Raw genomic sequence first — 18,020 nt, 5'->3', positions numbered from 1 at the left:
CCACACCTGTTGTGTTATGATAATGAGGGGGAGGGTATGTTTTTTGGGGGCTCTGTGATGTCACTAAAGGGCTGTTTCTCTATTGGCACGTTTGACCCTCAAGATTTCAGCCTCCAGGAAGAAACTCCAAATAATCAGAGAAGACATAAAACACCATAAAACCACCAGCGGGGGCCTTAATGAAGTTCTATCAACCTCATAGACACATGAAAAACAGAAAAAGTGCAAAAACATGGCACCAGCTCTTTAATACATTGTACTTGCCCTCTATAACTAAAATGTAAAAACACCTTAAATATTTTATTTATTTTAGAATAAACAATAGGAGCAAAGCAATGCCCGTCACAAGTTGATGATGTCATTTGCCCATGTGTGGTCTAGCCCTAAGGAATATATGGAATGCATGTGAAAATAAAAAACATATTTAAAATATCGATTTGATGCTCATATTAACCTATAGGGAGTATTAAGTTGTTTTTTATTTTCACAAGCATTACATAAATTCCATACAGGCGAGGAGACCACACATGGGCAAAGGTGTTTTTAATTTAACATTTTAGTTATAGACGACAATTATAATGTATTAAGGCATATTGGCTTATTAGCCACGGATCCTTTTAATACCAAATTGTCAAATATTACGTTAAGAAAGTTAAGAAAGAGACGTTAAGAAAGAGACCCCCTACCCTTGTCAGGGTAGGGGGTCCCCAGTTCAAATATGATTATTTTGTGGGGTCTCTAGTTCAAATATGATTATTTGGGGGGGTTGCGGCCTGAAGAGTTTGAGAACCCTTGCCTAAAGGTGTGTGGAGTGACTCGGAGCCTCAAAACCCAGCCAAGAGAGAATAACCTCTTAGGTACTACAGGGGGGCCGCCAAATCTTTGTGTGATAGGAACTTTTTTTTAACTTGAACCCTAGCATCCTTATTCTGGGAGGAACATTAGCCGAAAATAGCAGACACAACGCTGCGAGGGGAGCAGATCAAGTACAGAGCCAAAGGTCAAGTTATTGAAGTCTATGAAATCTATGAAAAAAGTTTCATCTGCAACACAATTTTATACAATATGTAGTGGGGGTCCCTGCTTCATCTCTCTCTCAAGTAAGGGATCCATGGCCTAAAAAGAAAAAAAACGTTTGAAGTCCCTCCCCACGCTGGATACCTGGGTTCGAATCTCGGGGTCTTTGTACAATTCAACTTACGGATCGTAGCTTTGAAAGACAGTATGAAGTGGTTCTTCAAAAGGGATCAGCTCTTTCTTCCAGGACAGTTTGTTGCATCTCCGCATCATCACCCTAATGGGATTAACTCATGGTGGGATATATAAATTGGATTTAGAACAACATGTCCCAGAGAGCAGAGCGTCTGGGACGCTCTCATCTTTTCATATAACGTCCGTGTGTGTCATTTTTTTGCAGCAGATCAAACGTGTTAGTTTGATCTGCTGCTGTAGCTGAGAGTGATATGACTCGCAGTCCGTCCTTCATGGTATCTGCGTCATCTCCCAGGAATAGTAAACAGTGGATTAAATCAGACTGTATATTCTATCCCTTCATCCTGCCACTCTGTTTTATCTCTGTCAGTAGGCCTAGTGTGTGTGTGTGTGTGTGTGTGTGTGTGTGTGTGTGTGTGTGTGTGTGTGTGTGTGTGTGTGTGTGTGTGTGTGTGTGTGCGGGGGGGGGGGGCTTTGGGGGGGCTGGCGTGCAAGCGTGTGCTTGAAGGAGTGATAGGAGGCGTTGACTGATAAGGAAAAATGAAATGGAAGCAGGTACGATCGGCTCCGTGGGGAGCCAGATAACGCCATATATAGAAATTGCCCGTTGTGGCTTAGATGTCTAATCCTGGAATATCTGTTATGCTTTTAAACAAAATAACCTTACAACGCAGCATCTGCATTTTCGATTAATTCCTTACTGCTCCAATTAATCTCAATTGATCAGTTGTGGTATTGACTTATTTTAACAACAGCTGTGTGTTTGACTTTTTTTTTTTAAATATTACATTCTTCATATTATATTTGTTTTATTTCATTTGTATCGTTTGAAATTATTATTTCTTTGAATGTAAAATTCTTCACACTGAGTGTGAGAAATGCGTGTGTTCTATTCTGACGTTCACTGTTAGCCAACCAAGCACCGCTGACAAATAAAGGCGGTCAGCTTAATTAAAGTTGCCATAGTAACCTTGCATGAGAACGAACGGTCCCCTAAAGTCGGGGCGGTCTATATGGCTCGCTTCTATTCAGCTCTGCTGCGTGCCTGCTGTGTCCAAGCTTAAAGACAAACAGGCCTAATCCAACCCGTTTATTAAAACACATGGACTCTGTGAACCTCCAGCCGGTATGAAATGATTAACGTATCCATATCCATACGACACTGCTCTCGTGCTCATTTTTTCCTAATCCGTTTCCCACTGATCATCTCAGCGAGGGGCGTCATGCAGGTATTCGCGTCACATGCTCAGCGTGCATTCCAGCGCCCATAATCAGTTACACCGTTGATAATGCGTTGGATGTGTCTTTCTTATGCTGCGTTCACACTGGCGGCTACACAGATACAGTCTACCATTATTTTTCAATGGAAGCCAACGAAATGAAGATACAAAGATACTTTAACCACACAAATGTCTACACATGCCGTTAAATGTCTACAAAAGCAGACATTTTCAGCTGCTACAACGGCTACAAAGCTACAAATAGGTTGAGCTGGCTTCAACTTCAGATGTAAAGCTACAAAGCGACAGATATGCTGTGTAGCTTTGCATCTTTGTATCTTTGGTAGCTGCCAGTGTGAACGCAGCATTAGACTTGCTGCACTGGCCGCACCACTGCCAAAGGAATACTGTGCAAGTATTAATAGAGTGCAGTTACGAGCTCAGCCTCTCTATTAATGGATCATATGCTAATGAGAGAAGAGAGAGAGAGAGAGAGAGAGGAGAAAGGGATGAAGAAATCAGGCTGCTTGCTTGGGAGGAAATGTATGATGATCGCTATCGGAGACGCATTAAAGCACCTCGTTTTTCATCCCCCCGCATTTCCTCATCCTACATACCGCAATCTCTCAATCTACTCCTTCACCTCCTTGTCCCCCCACGCACGCTCCTCCTTCTCCTCTCCTTACAGTTGACCTTGCTGTTGGGCGCTTTCGGTGTCCCTCTAAAGACGACCCAGTGCATGGTACACCGATCGATTGATAAATATGTATTTATCGATACATATGTATTCAAAATCTGATAAAATATATATATTTCATTTGTATGTGCTGGTAGCCTGGTATACTATTTGGTAGCCAGCATGTCTCTTATGTGTCAATATGGTTAAAACTGCCTGTGCCTACCAGTTAATGCCAGTGTTATTGTCTGCTGGCCTCCTTCTCGGTGTCAACATAAGATAGTAGGCTGACCTTGCCTGTGGCGTAGGTCACCACGTCTCTGGTTGCCAAGGAAATGAAGCAAGATGAGACTATACAGCTGGATGGCAATTACGTCATCATGAGAAGGACGAACCTACAGCGTTTATTACAAAATATGTATACAACTCTGTGCTCGCTGTTTAAACTTCAATATCTGGAAGCTATCTCTAAGCATTTCCGACACTCGTAAGATATGTGTACTTTCTACTTTTATAAAAAGTTTCATCTCTTTATTTATTTAATTCATATCTGACAGACAGACATTGAGCTGTTTAAAGCTATCATACACATCCTAGACTTAAAACGGTGCAGATACAGTAGGTCATAAGCACCCTGCTTTCATGTACACAGATACTTTACTCTGCTACCTTAACCTCCACGTTTGCCACGGAAGCACGCTGTCCACTCTATTCATTTATCTCTGTGGTCTGGGAACGCTCGCGTGTGTTCAGGACACTGAAAATAGCAGATCTATAAGCTCACAGCCAGCCAAAATATTACTCTTTGTGATCTTGTAGATCTGCTGTTTTCAGTTCACGACACCGTCAGCGCGCAATTGAGTATAAAATACGCTTGGCACATTCTGCATGTATTTCTATGAGATGCAAATTACACAAACATGGCATGCATGGCATGGCATGCAACAAGGCATGCACAGGGGACATGCATGGTGGCATAACGTGTAGTATTTTAATGCCGAGGTGCCCTAGTGTTCATTTTTAGCATCACAGCCTCCTCGCGTGTCCTTCGGTGATGTTGGCTCAGTCGTTTGCTGCTCGCTGCAAAGATCCAGACTGTTACCCAGCAGAGAGCGGATCTGCTATCTTGGGGGGGGGCAGAGAGGAACACGGTTTCATCCTTGCCCGAACAAAACCACGAGCTACTCTCTGTACCAATCTAGATGTTTTCTCTCTTGGGAGTCAGAAGGCCACGGCTGGCCCCATGCTCTCCAGTTCGCAAGAGGAGAGGCGTTGTGGATGAATGGATGGATGGAGGTGGGGGAGTCTGGGAGGGGGTGGATAGGGAGAGGGTGGGAAGGAGGGAGAGAGAGAGAGAGGGGGAGGGAGGAGGGGGAGGTGGAGGAGACTTAAATGGCAAGAAGCATGTTCAGCATCCATGAACAGGGACCGGTGAGCGGACGGTCCCATAGGAACAGTGGCGTTTTTCGCTGAGTGCGCGCTCGGAATACTGATCCATACAGAAGCCCCCCCCTCTGTCGCAGGTCCCCGTCGCCATGGATAAACCCACGCTAGGCAGGCGCAGACACAACACTGATTGCTCCAGACATAACATGACAGCACTGAGCAGTTAGACGTACTGCAGCTGAGTTGTAGCCCGGGAACCCAAACGTAATAACAACCTGCATGGCCCACGCACACAGGCAACAGCCTTTTGCCCCAAACAACACACGCCCGAACATAAACGTACAAATCCCTTCTCATCGGGGAGTGTGTGTGTGTGTGTGTGTGTAAATGAGTATATTGTTCTGTGATGCCCCACCGGGCCGCACTGAAGACCACAGAGTATCCAGAGTAAATGAATATTGTTCTGTGATGCCCCACCAGGCTGCACCGAAGACCACAGAGTATCCAGAGTAATCGCCTCATCATTTTGCACAACCACCTATGACCTTCCTATGATGAATGTGTGTCTGCGGGCGGAGGAGGGGCTACGTGTGAGGAGTCATTAAGACTGCTAGACGCCAGGCCTCCGCCATGCATGCAGCAGGCCTCGCCGCAGTGATGGGGGATGGGCGGATGAGGAGGAAGGAGGTGTTTTCTCAATGTCAACGTGAAAGCGATTCCAAATACCTCGCAGTCGCAGCGTCCCCCTCCTGCACTGCACCGTGCGGAGGGCAGTGCATCCTTTTATTGATGCAAATCGCTGCTGACCTTCCAGTATCTAACCACTTTAAACCTCGCTGGCGTCCCTGTTTTGCCTCGTCCTGTTTGTGCAAATGTTCCAAAATAGCATGAAATATCAGATCTACAAGCTCACAGCGTGTCGCATTGCGATGGGTTGAGAGTCTGTAGATCCGTTAATTCTACTATTCGTCGCACAACAAAGAAGATAGAGTTTAAGTGGTTAATGTAGGAGGTGCTTATGTAGACCTGTAGTTGCTAAACATAATTCTGTAATCTAGTCAAATCTGTATTTATTTGAATGAATGTAAGGTTATTTTGACCAACCTGTAGTGTATGGTAGAGTATGTTACAATACAAACTAGTACATCTGCAGTTATTGAAGGTGGTCTCCCTACTCTTCTATTGAGACATCTAGACTCATGGTGCCAGGTAAAGTTATTTGAAGCAGACGACAGGCACTTTTGTAGTTTGGACAGAAGTACCTCTCTGTGTCGAGAGAGAGACAACGGATGTTACGGATTGTAGCCTTAACATCTTGTAATTAAGAAATGTTGAAAGGGATTTCAAATCAATTTGGACTTATGGACAGTTTTTGTGCTCATTGACGTCTTAGCAAGTCAGAGACGCCATTGATCACATTGACAGACATTTGATCGCCATTTATTGAAAGGAATCAACTCCCGTCTGCGGATGATTGATCACGTTCATTGATTTGATACAAACCGCTATTGATTTGCTTACCTACTGGTATTGGGAAGTTAACCTTTGCCCCTTGAGACGTGCTTGTAACGGCCTCCGACACGTGTTGGTCTTTTATCACCGCGGCGCTGGTGAGCGTCCAGACTTGTTCCTCCACTGGCCCAGATTTGGCCTCGGATACGCCTGAGTGCGGCTCAGACTGAGTGGGTTGAATGTCTGTCACTGTGACCTCTGTGGTGCTGGTGCTAATGCTAATGCTAACGCTAACTGTTAACTTCATTGGTGGTGTTGTAGCAACGATTGTTCCTGGGGTTGTCGCATGGGTGACGGACCCGAGCGGGTGTCTGGCCAGTGTGGTCTCCAACAGGCCTGGGTTCATTGTCATGGGTTGGTATGTCACTGATATCAAAGCGGTGGGAACTGTGGTTTCTGGCGGCACCGTCGAAGCGTCCGTCAAAGGCTCTGTTTGATGAGGATCTGCAACTTCCTCTTTGTCAGCGCGTTCCTCTGGGAGGTGTTTGACCCTGGGGTCCGTGTTGTGCTCTGCGGTTTGCGCAGAGCCCGGCGGTGGGTGGGTATGTGTTGATGTACGCGCCGGAGCGCTTGCGCTGGTGGGACTGTGGGAGGATGGCATGTCTCTGATAGAAGTGCTGTTGGTAGAGTGAGAGTCAGAAACAAGAGGATCTGTGTTACTCCGTATCACGCTGCCCTGTGGAGAATTTGATGTCCCTTTGGGGACGGAGTCGGTCCTTATCTCCAGCGTCATGTTGGCGAGGTGCTCCTGAGTAGAGGTGGCAGGCGGTCTGGACGTGGAGGAAACGCTCTCTTCCCCGGAACCTGAATGTTCTGACAAGTGATCGATTGGTTCTGTCGACCCTTCGGACGACGCGACAGCCTCGTTCTCGGTTTCCGAGTCCCCGGCCCATCGGCTGACGGGAAGGCCGGGCGGCGGTGATGCAAGGGAGGAGGACTTTGGTAGGAACGGGCTCCACCGAACAGAACCGGGTTGGTTGGGAGGCGTTTGTTCCCCCGGTGGTTCCTCGGAGGGCGCCGGTCCCCAAAGGCCCTCCTCATCGCCGAGGGTCTGTCGGTAAACCGTGAGCAGCAAACAGCACCAGAAGCACCAGTCCGATGTCCGGCGGAGGCGAGGCATGCTGCTGCTGGCAGTGGAGCGGAGGGTGGAGTGGTCACATGGTTCTGTTCATCCTGTCCCCGTTCCCCGTGGCCCGCTGGGCCGGCGTTCTGTCAACGTGACCTATAAGACAAGAACACAATAACCGAGTGAGTGACACGATTTTCACGGCCACAGACGGACATCTAACTTTGACCGGATGAAAGTGAAACTTTTCTCAGTGGTTGACTGGTTGCTCTTGTGCAGTTTCTCAGTGAGCGACCGGGTTTATTTTCTTTTACCAGTTCATGAAGTATATTACGACGGCAAATACGATGCCACCCGCTGTAAAAAAAAAAACTAAAACATTAAACCGGACTGCTGAAGCTGGCAAGCCAGAAATATATTGTACACCGCAAATCACAACAAGTATTATTGGCACGCCATAATTAGTGGTTTCCCGGTCAGACATAGTGGCCAGTGTTTACGTTACGCAGTTATTCACGTGCAGATGGCTTCATGGCTGTCGGACACTGTAATTCTTGTGGCTGACCAATTATAGACGTCTGACCGGACGTGTGCAGTGGAATTACGTGTGTTTGGTTGTGTGCGTGTGTGTGTGTGTGTGTGTGTGTGTGTGTGTGTGTGTGTGTGTGTGTGTGCGGATAGGGGGAAGGGGGGCTAGAGTTAGGGGCTCCCTCTTGTCATCAACTTAACAATGGGGGGGGGGGGGGGGGGGTCGCTCATTGGTTCAAAGTCACTATCCAGTTGCCTCAGTGAAAAGGCTGGAGCACCAATGGAATTTCCCCCTGGGAGAACAACAACCTGTGTGCTTTAGAAGTGCTCTCCTCCCATAGCTCTGTTCCCATTCAATCTCTGATTTATGTGTTCTTTAAAACAGAGAGAGAGAGAGAGAGAGAGAGAGAGAGAGAGAGAGAGAGAGAGAGAGAGAGAGAGAGAGAGAGAGAGAGAGAGATGCAAGCCTGTTTGCGTGGGAGTGTATTTTGCTCTCAAATGAGAGAAGAAAAAAAGCCAGTATTCTCTGCAATCTGAAAACACAGTCAGGCTGCCCCTCAACAGCTGCCTCTATATACTGATACGGTATATATATCGCTCTATGAATCAGTTGTTTTCCCACACAGCAAAATCCTGAGTCTGCCTCCATCCCTCTTTTATTGCCAGTTGGCTTCTTCTCCGCTATACAGCGTACTTATATAGTTTTTGTCATCCACGTTCGGTGGCACCCTATGCCGTACGTACGTCTCTCTTACAATTTAGGCATTTAGCAGACAGTAAGCAAGGTAAACAGGAGGTAAGACATCAAATGCATAGAAATAGTAATCAGGGATCATAGGTTAACCAAGAACCTATCATCAGTCTATCAACAGTATAATATCCAAAAAATATATAATCTGTACATTGAAACTATACACATAGGATGCCAGGTCTACCAATTCATCTGGCATCTAAATTACATTTTAGCCTTTGCATAAGCCTGTAAGGTCTTCAAGGCTATATGACAAGAGCTACGGCAAGTACACACACACACACACACACACACACACAAAACACACACACGCACACGCACCACACACAAACATGCACGCTCATGCACTCGATCAATCAGCCCTTATTATAAGAGCTGTAGCCTTGATCTCGGTGACGAGGACGAGAACAGGGACTTTGGTGTGTCCCACCTAGAGCTGACCTGAGTGGGTCTGCATGTGTACCTCTCTGTGTTCCTGCCTGGGGGAGGAACCAGCTACAGCGATGTGAACAATAACTGCTGGCTCGGTGGGGGGGGGGGGGGTCCACCAGTGGTTGGAAAGTATAACTAAGTGCATTTACTCAAGTACTGTACTGCAGGGGTTCTCAACAATTTCAGGCCGAGACCCCCCAAAATAATCATATTTGAACTGGGAACCCTCCACCCCGTTTTGGGGCATTTTCACAGCTTTGATTGCCCAAAAAACACCCCCGTCTACCAAAACAAACAGTGAAAAAGGACAAATAAAGCGAGAGGGCATTGTGTTTCTGCAGGTAAACACCACACTACTCCAGTGGCTGATCACTGCTGGTGTAGAGGGAAAACTATGTCATTATTGTTTTGCTACATGTAAACACAGAGTAGTTCTTCCACTGCTGGGTGGGTGGGTGGGTGGGTGGGTCGGTCCACCCAGCGATATGAAGACTCGCTGCTGGAGGGTCGCGCAGCGAGCTGCCCACACATTGCCGAGCGGTTATGACACTTGACTGAATGCCGTGAAATCGATTTTCCATTGAAGGAAGGCTCACACTTACAGCCAACCGAACAACCTCCTCCTCCCACACACACACACACACACACACACACACACACACACACACACACACACACACAGTACACAGTACACATGCATACTCGGATACATCTTTGGCATATTTATGTACCCACATACTGTAGTGTACAGTACATTGTCGCCCACGCATGCTGTAGGGCAGCAGGCGCAAACAATTTACAGCCCCAAGACACGTCTAATGAGTATAACTGGAATTTGCAAATAAACTACTTAGTGCCGCTTTTGCAAAAGGAAGACAGAAGGTTCGACGTGAACATTTGGTAATTTTTTTATTTCACGCTAAATTCTTTCAATTAGCTGCGAGCTCGGTGCTGAGCAAATTATCCCTCTGCCTTTCTCTGCCAATTTGACACGTATAACGGATCAATTATTAACAGCGTGTGGGGATTGTGTATAATTTATGCTGGTGCATGTTCTCAGATTTCACTTTCCTGTCAGAGTATCTTGGATCCAGTGGTACCACCACCTTCACGTGCAAAGTGTTACAGGTGCTTTGCCATGCAGCGGGGTAAACTATAATGCAGGGGTCTTCAGCGTTTTTCAGGCCAAGGACCCCTTAGCTGAGAGGGAGATGAAGCAGGGACCCCCACTAAAAATTGTGGTGCAGATTAAACTTTTTCGTAGCTTCATAGACTTGTTTGACAGCACTTTTCGTCAGTGTGTGTTGCATTCATGTTAATGTGTATTTTCAGACGTATAACCGCTAAACACTCAATACTTTGAAAACTTGCACTTAGTCTGCTCTTTTTCCGTCTACACCAAACCTCTTTGCCGAAAATAGCCGATCTACAAGCTGCCTCGCGAGGCGTTGTGAGCTTGTAGATCGGCTATTTTCGGTTCCCCTCAGAATAGGGATGCTAGGGTTGTTAATGTAAAAAAAAAAAAGAAAGTTCTTATCACACAAAGATTTGGCTGCCCCCCTTTAGAAACTCTGAGGACCCCCTGTTGAAGACCCCAGCTATAATGCAATGGTTCTCTAACATTTTTTTATTTCGAGGACGCCCAAATTGATGCAGCCACGAACCCCCCATCAGAAAATATTTTGTGCCAGAGACCCCCAGAAGAGAAGATTTGTGTTTTTAAAAAAATCTAAATTATTCCAAATTTGGTAGTATTTGCTAAATATTCAAGATTTTTCAAAAACGTAAGAGAAAATCACCATGCTCACAACGGGTCACATCATTGTGCATCGGCTATTTTTGAACAGCCGTAGTATAAAATAGGGTTAAAGTGGTTAAACTGATTTTGCTATATTAAGGGTCCCCGGACACCTTTCTGAGAACCACTTAACTAATGAACTCTTCACTAACGCTTTCACATACTCAGTCAAATCCACAGTGTTCCTTTTACTCTTGCGGTTCCATTTGTACCGTCTCAGAGTTAAATTAACAACACAGATTTGACTGAATCTTCCAACATGTTCTTAAGTCCCTTAGAATTGTCTCGCTCAGTGATTCTCAACTTTGGGGGTTCGGGGACACCCAAGGGAACTTGAGGGTGTTTCAGGGCTAAATGGACCCTTACAGGTCTGTTACGGGTCCATTTGGTTCGTTCCACTCTCTGATTTAAATAAACGGCAAGGATTTTACAGTGTAGATTATGCCAGAAATAAAAATAATCATATCTAATGGGGGTCAATGGCCCTAATGCATATCAAACTGGAGGTCCTTGAAATTAAAGCGGTTGAGAATCACTGGTTTAGTTGCTGTGAATTTGTTTGTGAATGTTTTTAAAATGCATTGGTTACATGAGTCTTTTTGTGGTTCTCTTGCCTGTAGTTACAACTATCCTATGGAGACTTGAAAAAAACAGCAACGCAGGGAATAACAGTTGTTGTGGGTGAGGTGGACAGGATACTGTGCTCTTTGAAACATCCACTTCTCTGTGGTCTTTGAAGGCTGAGGAGTGTTTCTACTTTTTAGCCTGACTTTGATTTATTTTAATAGACATGATCGTTGTTAGTGATGGTTCCCTCATGACACTTATGGTCATAGTCCAAACTCATGTCTTGTTCTCATGGTTTCCAGTGTTGGGAAGTAGTTTAGCTAAGTGTGCTACTAGCTTAGTTCTTTTCCTAGTAGCTCTTGTGGGTAAAGCAGCCTTGGGAACCTGAGCCATGTGGCCCATAGGGCAGGAGCCCTTCTGTTTCTGTATAGCGTGAGGCAGCTTGATGTACAAGTACCTCCCCCAGACATGATGTACAAGTACACCCCCTGGACATGACGATATGTCATTGGGACTTGACCACCAATCCAACCCTTGGCATCCAATCACAATTTGGCCACTGAGCTGGTTCTAGTGGGTATTGCTTCACTAATTTCAGAATTGTGTAGCTTGTTCTTACGCTGTTCTTTACACCATGTAGCTGGGTAGTAATTGACAAAAGCTATATTTTACAGATGGGTTTTGAGTGCCGTTTTGTCATCACATCAAACTGAGACTCCATCTCCATCCATCTGTAGCTTTTTACAGTCATATTTTATGCAAACATTCTCAGTGTCATATGTCTTCAGCCACATTGCCAACCGCGTTAGGTACAGATATGTGTAGCGAGACACTATTTCCAGGGAGCCCTAGCCCTATCTAAAATTCGAGCAACGGTTAATCCCCCCAACCCTCCCCTTATGTAGCTGCTGTTTGGCCTCACTGCCCCTGAAGGGACCTGACAAGGACAGGACCTGATGAAGACTAGGACCTGACAAGGACAGAACCTGACAAGGAGAGGACCTGACAAAAACATTGAGCTGACAGGGGACCTGAAACCCGATTCATACTAGGTCGCACGATGGCGTCACACGCCACGAAAATAGCAGACCTACAAGCCCACAAGGCGTCGCTTGTAGGTCGGGCTTGTAGGTCGGGCTTGTAGGTCGGCTATTTTCGCTTGTAGGTCTGCTTTTCTTTTTGTGCAATGTCACCTGACAGAGACACGACCTGACGAGGACACACAGCCTGACGCAACGGACCAGACACAGAGAACAGAACAAGACAGAAAGACAACGCCTAACAGCTGGATGAATTGTGAGCTTGTGGATCTGTTGTTTTCCATGTGTGACATTGGTGAGCATGTGAGTACAAGTCAGGCTTTGGGGTTAACAAAACGTTTTTAATGTCCTCCTCAAAAGTATAATAATACAGTACACAACACGTGCACGCTCGTGTGTTCGCACACGTGTGTGTGCATGCACATGCCATGTGGCGGTGCCGTATCACACTTCTTCCAATCACTCTCTCCTCTCTTTGAAGGGTCAGCCATTTTGGCTTAAATCAGGTTGCGTTGCAACTCCGTTACGTTTTCCCCCGTGGGAGTGGTGCGTTATCACACCTCGACTGCGTTGTTATGAGTTATTCATCATCACTATGCAACTCCTTCATCCCTGTGGTCACGATGACCGAGTAGCCTCTCACATCAGAAGCAGCGTATTAAAAGAAAAAGTGACAGATATAGAGGGAGTGAAGTGAAGAGATAAAGGCAGCGAGATGCAGAGAAGAGAGAGAGAGATGGAGAGGGAGGGAGAGAGAGTATAAAAATAATGTGATTCAAGGGCATGAAGCTGCGCGCCGAATTAGAGGCACAAATTGAGTGATTGAAATGGATATCTGCTGGACCGAGGACTGATCTCCAATGAGATGGATTGACTGTGGGGCAGTGCCATTACTATTTAACAAGCCTGCCATAACCACACCATGGGCTCCACGATCAATGACACGCCATTGGATAATAGAGTGATTTAACCCCTCTCCTGCCAGTGCAGTGGCCAGTATTAGTGTTTACGGTTTGCTTTATGTATTCAGTGTTTTTTTATGTGTGTGTGTGTGTGTGTGTGTGTGTGTGTGTGTGTGTGTGTGTGTGTACGGACACGTGTAAAATGTATGTCAAGTGGTGTAAAGTAACTAAGTACATTTACTCAAGTACTGTACTTGTACTGTAGGTATGTTTTACTTTACTGGAGTATTTCCAATTTTCAGTATACTTTTACTTCTACTCCACTACATCTCAAAGGCACATATTATCACTTTTACTGCACTACAATTCTTTGATAACTTTAGTTACTAGTTACTTTGTAGATCTTGATTATTATTACAAAATATAGAGGAACCACTTCAGCCCTATACAGTACATTTCGGCCATTTGAAAATATCTACAAGCTCATAACGTGTTGCATGTGAGCTTGTAGATCTGCTATTTTATAAAGATTTTTATACATTTGAAAACTTGTCAAAAGGGACATTCTGCATAATGAGTACTTTCTACTTTTGTACAGTACATTTACAAGTACATTTTGATACCAACAGTTTTGTACTTTTAATCAAGTAAATAGAATTCCATGACTTTCACTTCAGAACATACAGAATATTTCTACATTGCAGTAATGATACTTTTACTTAAGTAAAACATTTTTGTACTTTTTCCACCACTGCCAGTGGCCACTATTAGTGTTTACGTTTTTTTTTCATGCATTCAGGTTTTTATTTCATGTATTTGTGTGTGTGTGCTTGCGTGCACGCGCGTGTATACGGACACATGGAAAATGTGTTTGTTCTTGGAGCAGAACATGTTGTGAAAAGCCTGGTATGTGTGTCTGTGCACGCCACGGACTGTACACATGTGACCGTTTTGCATGTGTAACGTTTTGTTGTCTGTCTGTCTGTCCACGTGCAGCTGGCTGGCTAGCTGGCTGGCTGGCTGGCTGTGTGTGTGTGTGTGTGTGTGTGTGTGTGTGTGTGTGTGTGTGTGTGTGTGTGTGTGTGTGTGTGTGTGTGTGTGTGTGTGTGTGTGTGTGCGTGTGCGTGCGTGTGCGCGCGTGTGTGTGTGTGTGTGTGTGTGTGTGTGTGTGTGTGTGTGTGTGACTCTGTCCCATTGATGCTCCAGGCTCCCGGCACAGAGGGAGGGGAGCTTTAACTTTGTCCTATCTGTCTCCCTCGGCCTTGAATCCACAAAGGAATGTCAACGCTGTACGCAGTACACACATGCTATCTGACCGTAGCCACCAGTCCACATATCGTTGCTGTCGGGCAGAAACCTCTTATCTCCACATTTTAGCTTTTTTATGCATTTTTCTTAAATGAACGCCCTACTTGATCATACTACAGCGTCACACAAAAACGTCAAAAGTGGCAGATCCGCAAGCTCGCAACGGGGCGCATTTTGAGCTTGCAGATCTGCTACTTTTGCTATTTTTGAATTTGAATCCTGCACAGTTTTGGACATATGAGGTTTCCACCCGACAGAGACGATATACTACATCCTCATAAGGTGTTATGAGTGTACATGCTTGGTTTAGGAAAGGCAGTAGCCATAGTCAGTTGTGGAAGAAGTATTTTCAGATGTGTTACTTAACCACAGACACAAACCTATAGCATCCCTCTTCTGAGGAGAACATTCGGCAAAAATAGCATAGGCTTCAAGCTCACAGAGTTATGAGCTCGTAGATGTGCTGTTTTTGGCAAAAAGATTTGGTATAGAGGAGGAAAAAGGGATTGGACCAAGTATAGAGACCTGGGGAATTCCAGTCAATCGAGTATATATGGTTAAAGGAGAACTTCACCCATTTTCAACCTATCTTCATACAATTGGTTCTCACAAATGTGACCGCTTACAGTGTTTGGGTACAGAACTCGCAATTTGCCAAACGGCCGAAAATGGGGAATAAAGTTAGATTTTTATTTTTTGTGTTTTTCGTTTTTTCCCATATTAACACAGTTCGAATGTTGAAGAAGGTTTGTATTCCACCAGAAAGCCGTTAAATAGTCATTAAATGGTTACAATTACATTGTGAACATGGCTCTGTTTTTAAGAGAGTTTCCGTGCTTATTTTGGGGGTTGAACAACATTCCAACCAGAATTTGCATAGAGTTTCGATTGGCCTGGCTAGTCATTGTTCTCCAGTTTCACGCACCAGAGTACCGCCCTTAAGTAGCAGCGTGTTTCTGTCAGAGAGTAAACACAACAGCATTCTTCATGGCTAGTACAACACGTTTAGTAAAAGCCTTGAATGGAGGAACTGGGACAGGACAGGACAGCATTCTGGAAGGATTTATTTTGGACTTCATACACGGTGGCAGTGACTCTGACTCAGCGATCACGGACGAATCCGACTCTGAAGATGAAGACCACAACATTGTTTTTGATCAAATCAACAGCAGTTTGTGTTCTGACAACGAGGACGATGAAACCGGTGGGACAGCCGCTCCCGGTGGCGTACACGTCGGAATTGGCCCGCTGTTACTATGTGCAGAAGTTAATAATGTCGCCGTGGACAATGATCGACCAGCAGAAATGGAGAAGATTAGAAACTTTTTAAGGAAATCAGAAAGTTCTGTCGCGATGATGCAAAAGACACCACATGCCCCAAACCAAAGTCCACAGCACCTCAGAAGAAGACTGTCCGAGTATAGCACCATGGTTCACGAACAGCTTTCACCTGGCTGCCGTCAGGCTGCTGAACTAACTGTGGATTCTACCAGGGACAAGTGACTTGACTTTTTGTCTTCTGTATGTGGATTATGCGGTCGACGCACACTGACATTTTGCACCTTAATTCCATGTACAACGCACTGACTGGTCTTTTTTTGGTGAGTTTTTCTAGCACCTTAACGTCCATGAGTATATCATGCACAGTATGCATTATGCTGCTATGCTCACTCTAGCTAATCTCAGGTACTATGTGTAAATATGTAAATACTTTGTAAAGCTGATTCTGATTCTATAGTTGTATAGCTATACCCTCTGACCATCCAGTGTTTTTAGACTGCACAATTGCTGTTTTTTAAGTAATGTGTTTTGTTCTTTCTTGTAGTCATGCACTGTGAAAATAAACAAACTAGTTTTATTCTCTTCTCCCTTTATTATTATTATTATGATTATTTGATGATCTACTGACTTAAAAACATCAAACGTTCTAGATTACTTTATTCTTCTCGTATGATTTTCTCCTCCTGGTTTATGCCAGCTGCCCTGCCACATAAAAATACATACAAGTTACTACTGTTTCAATTATTGACAGCTGACAGTTGACAGTACAGCAAGTGGGGGAGTGGTTAGGGGTGGAGTTAACACCTATGTCACTCCCATTTTCACACCCATTTTCAGGGCCCCAGAGGTGTTGAAAGTTAAAAATCTTGCCAGGGCATTTTCTTTACTTTGGGGTTTCTGGTTCAACAAGTTTAAAATGATCACATCTTCTTCAAATATTGTCCAATTTCAATGAATGATACATCATATGAAAGCTTACATTCTGTACTTTCATAATATGTAAAAACCTGAAAAATTACCATGGCCCCGTTGTGTCTCAAACCACTGTGAGCGGTCACAAATGCTCAAAGATGATGACATTTCTGTCTATCTGTGTCTCAGAGGAGGGATGAGGACAGCTCAGAAACCTGCCTACCAGTGACATCATTGGTAGGCAGATTTGATAAGATTTCAAACTTTTTTGGTTATGCAAGAACAATGTACTTTCCAAGAAGAGAAATTAGCTCGGAATTGGTAGGCAACCGTCCATATCCCACCAATGAGACCGCAGAGTGAGCAGACGGAAATTGTTATCATCTTCTAATGAGCATTAGTGTAGACCAAGTATACGAAGATGAGGTTAAAAATGGGTGAAGTGCCTCTTTAAGCAAAAGTAGTAATACTACAATGTAGAAATACTTGAACATTTGTGCACGTTTCCCAAAATAGCCGCCCAGGTTGAAAGCTGTTGCTACAGTAACCCGCATTGAACTCAGTCAGGTCAGGTTCATGTGGGTGTTCAGCACGTAGAAATCCATTAAACAGATACACAGAGAAAATGGCCCCGCCAGTCACAGTCAATAGTCCTTGTCCGTTATTGACCATAACGAGGTATATCGCTCCCATCCCGTGTCCCGGAATAGCCTATATATACCTTCTGGTCATGGTGACAGTGACAACATGCAGGCAGGTCAACACCCAAACAGCATCCTCCTGAGTCCTGACTCCATGCTATTGTGAGCTTTCCGCTGATGACACAAGTGGTTTGCCGTTAGAAAACCTCAAACATATTTCACTTTCAAACATGTTTGGGGTCATTTTAACATCTGCACACCCCGGACAGTTTTTAAGTTGCTTGATTCAGTATTTAGATATGTGATATTCATTTTATCAGAAACGCCCCCTTCCTATACAAACCCATTGTAACTTTAAACTCCATTTTAACCATGATAGATTCATCGAAAACACCCGTCCTTGTTGTTTGAAAGTGAAATATCCCTTTAATCATAATGTATTTCCCTCCTTTGCACACAGTAGCATTGAGGTTAATTTAAAGGAGTAGTTCACCCCCAAAAATATGAATTTTCTACCCCCCCCACCACTGGCCTACAGTACTTGCTTGAGAATCCTGTTAATTGTGTCAGCTGAATGCCTGCACAGCCAGTCCCAAAGAGCGATGAATACATTGAACCTGGCTGTTCTAAGTGACACTCAGAGCCCAGTCGTTCCGCTGGCTGCCTTCGCCATGGTGACAGCTGAGTCCAAAGACGTCTCGCTAATCCTTGGGATATGAACGCCTTTTGGAGTCTGCTGTGCCACTTTCACAAGGGTGCTACACACACACAGGCACACGCACAGGCAC

The 18,020-nt window shown here is 44.9% G+C and overlaps 1 protein-coding gene across 1 annotated transcript in view; it reads right to left on the bottom strand.

Moving 5' to 3' along the window:
* prrt4b (proline rich transmembrane protein 4b) overlaps window positions 1-18,020 on the bottom strand; it is a 42,654-nt gene that overhangs the window by 23,920 nt on the left and 714 nt on the right. Inside the window, exon 2 of the mRNA XM_084049968.1 lies at window positions 6,016-7,228. Coding sequence (XP_083906094.1) covers window positions 6,016-7,126 — 1,111 coding nt within the window. The 5' untranslated portion in view covers window positions 7,127-7,228. The remainder of the gene's footprint in view (window positions 1-6,015; window positions 7,229-18,020) is intronic.

The sequence above is a fragment of the Gymnoscopelus microlampas genome (assembly GCF_963454915.1).
Source record: "Gymnoscopelus microlampas genome assembly, chromosome: 23".
NCBI classification, from domain to species: Eukaryota; Metazoa; Chordata; class Actinopteri; order Myctophiformes; family Myctophidae; genus Gymnoscopelus; species Gymnoscopelus microlampas.
The sequence above is the reverse complement of the archived record's forward strand: the minus strand, read 5'-3'. Positions and strand labels throughout refer to the sequence as shown.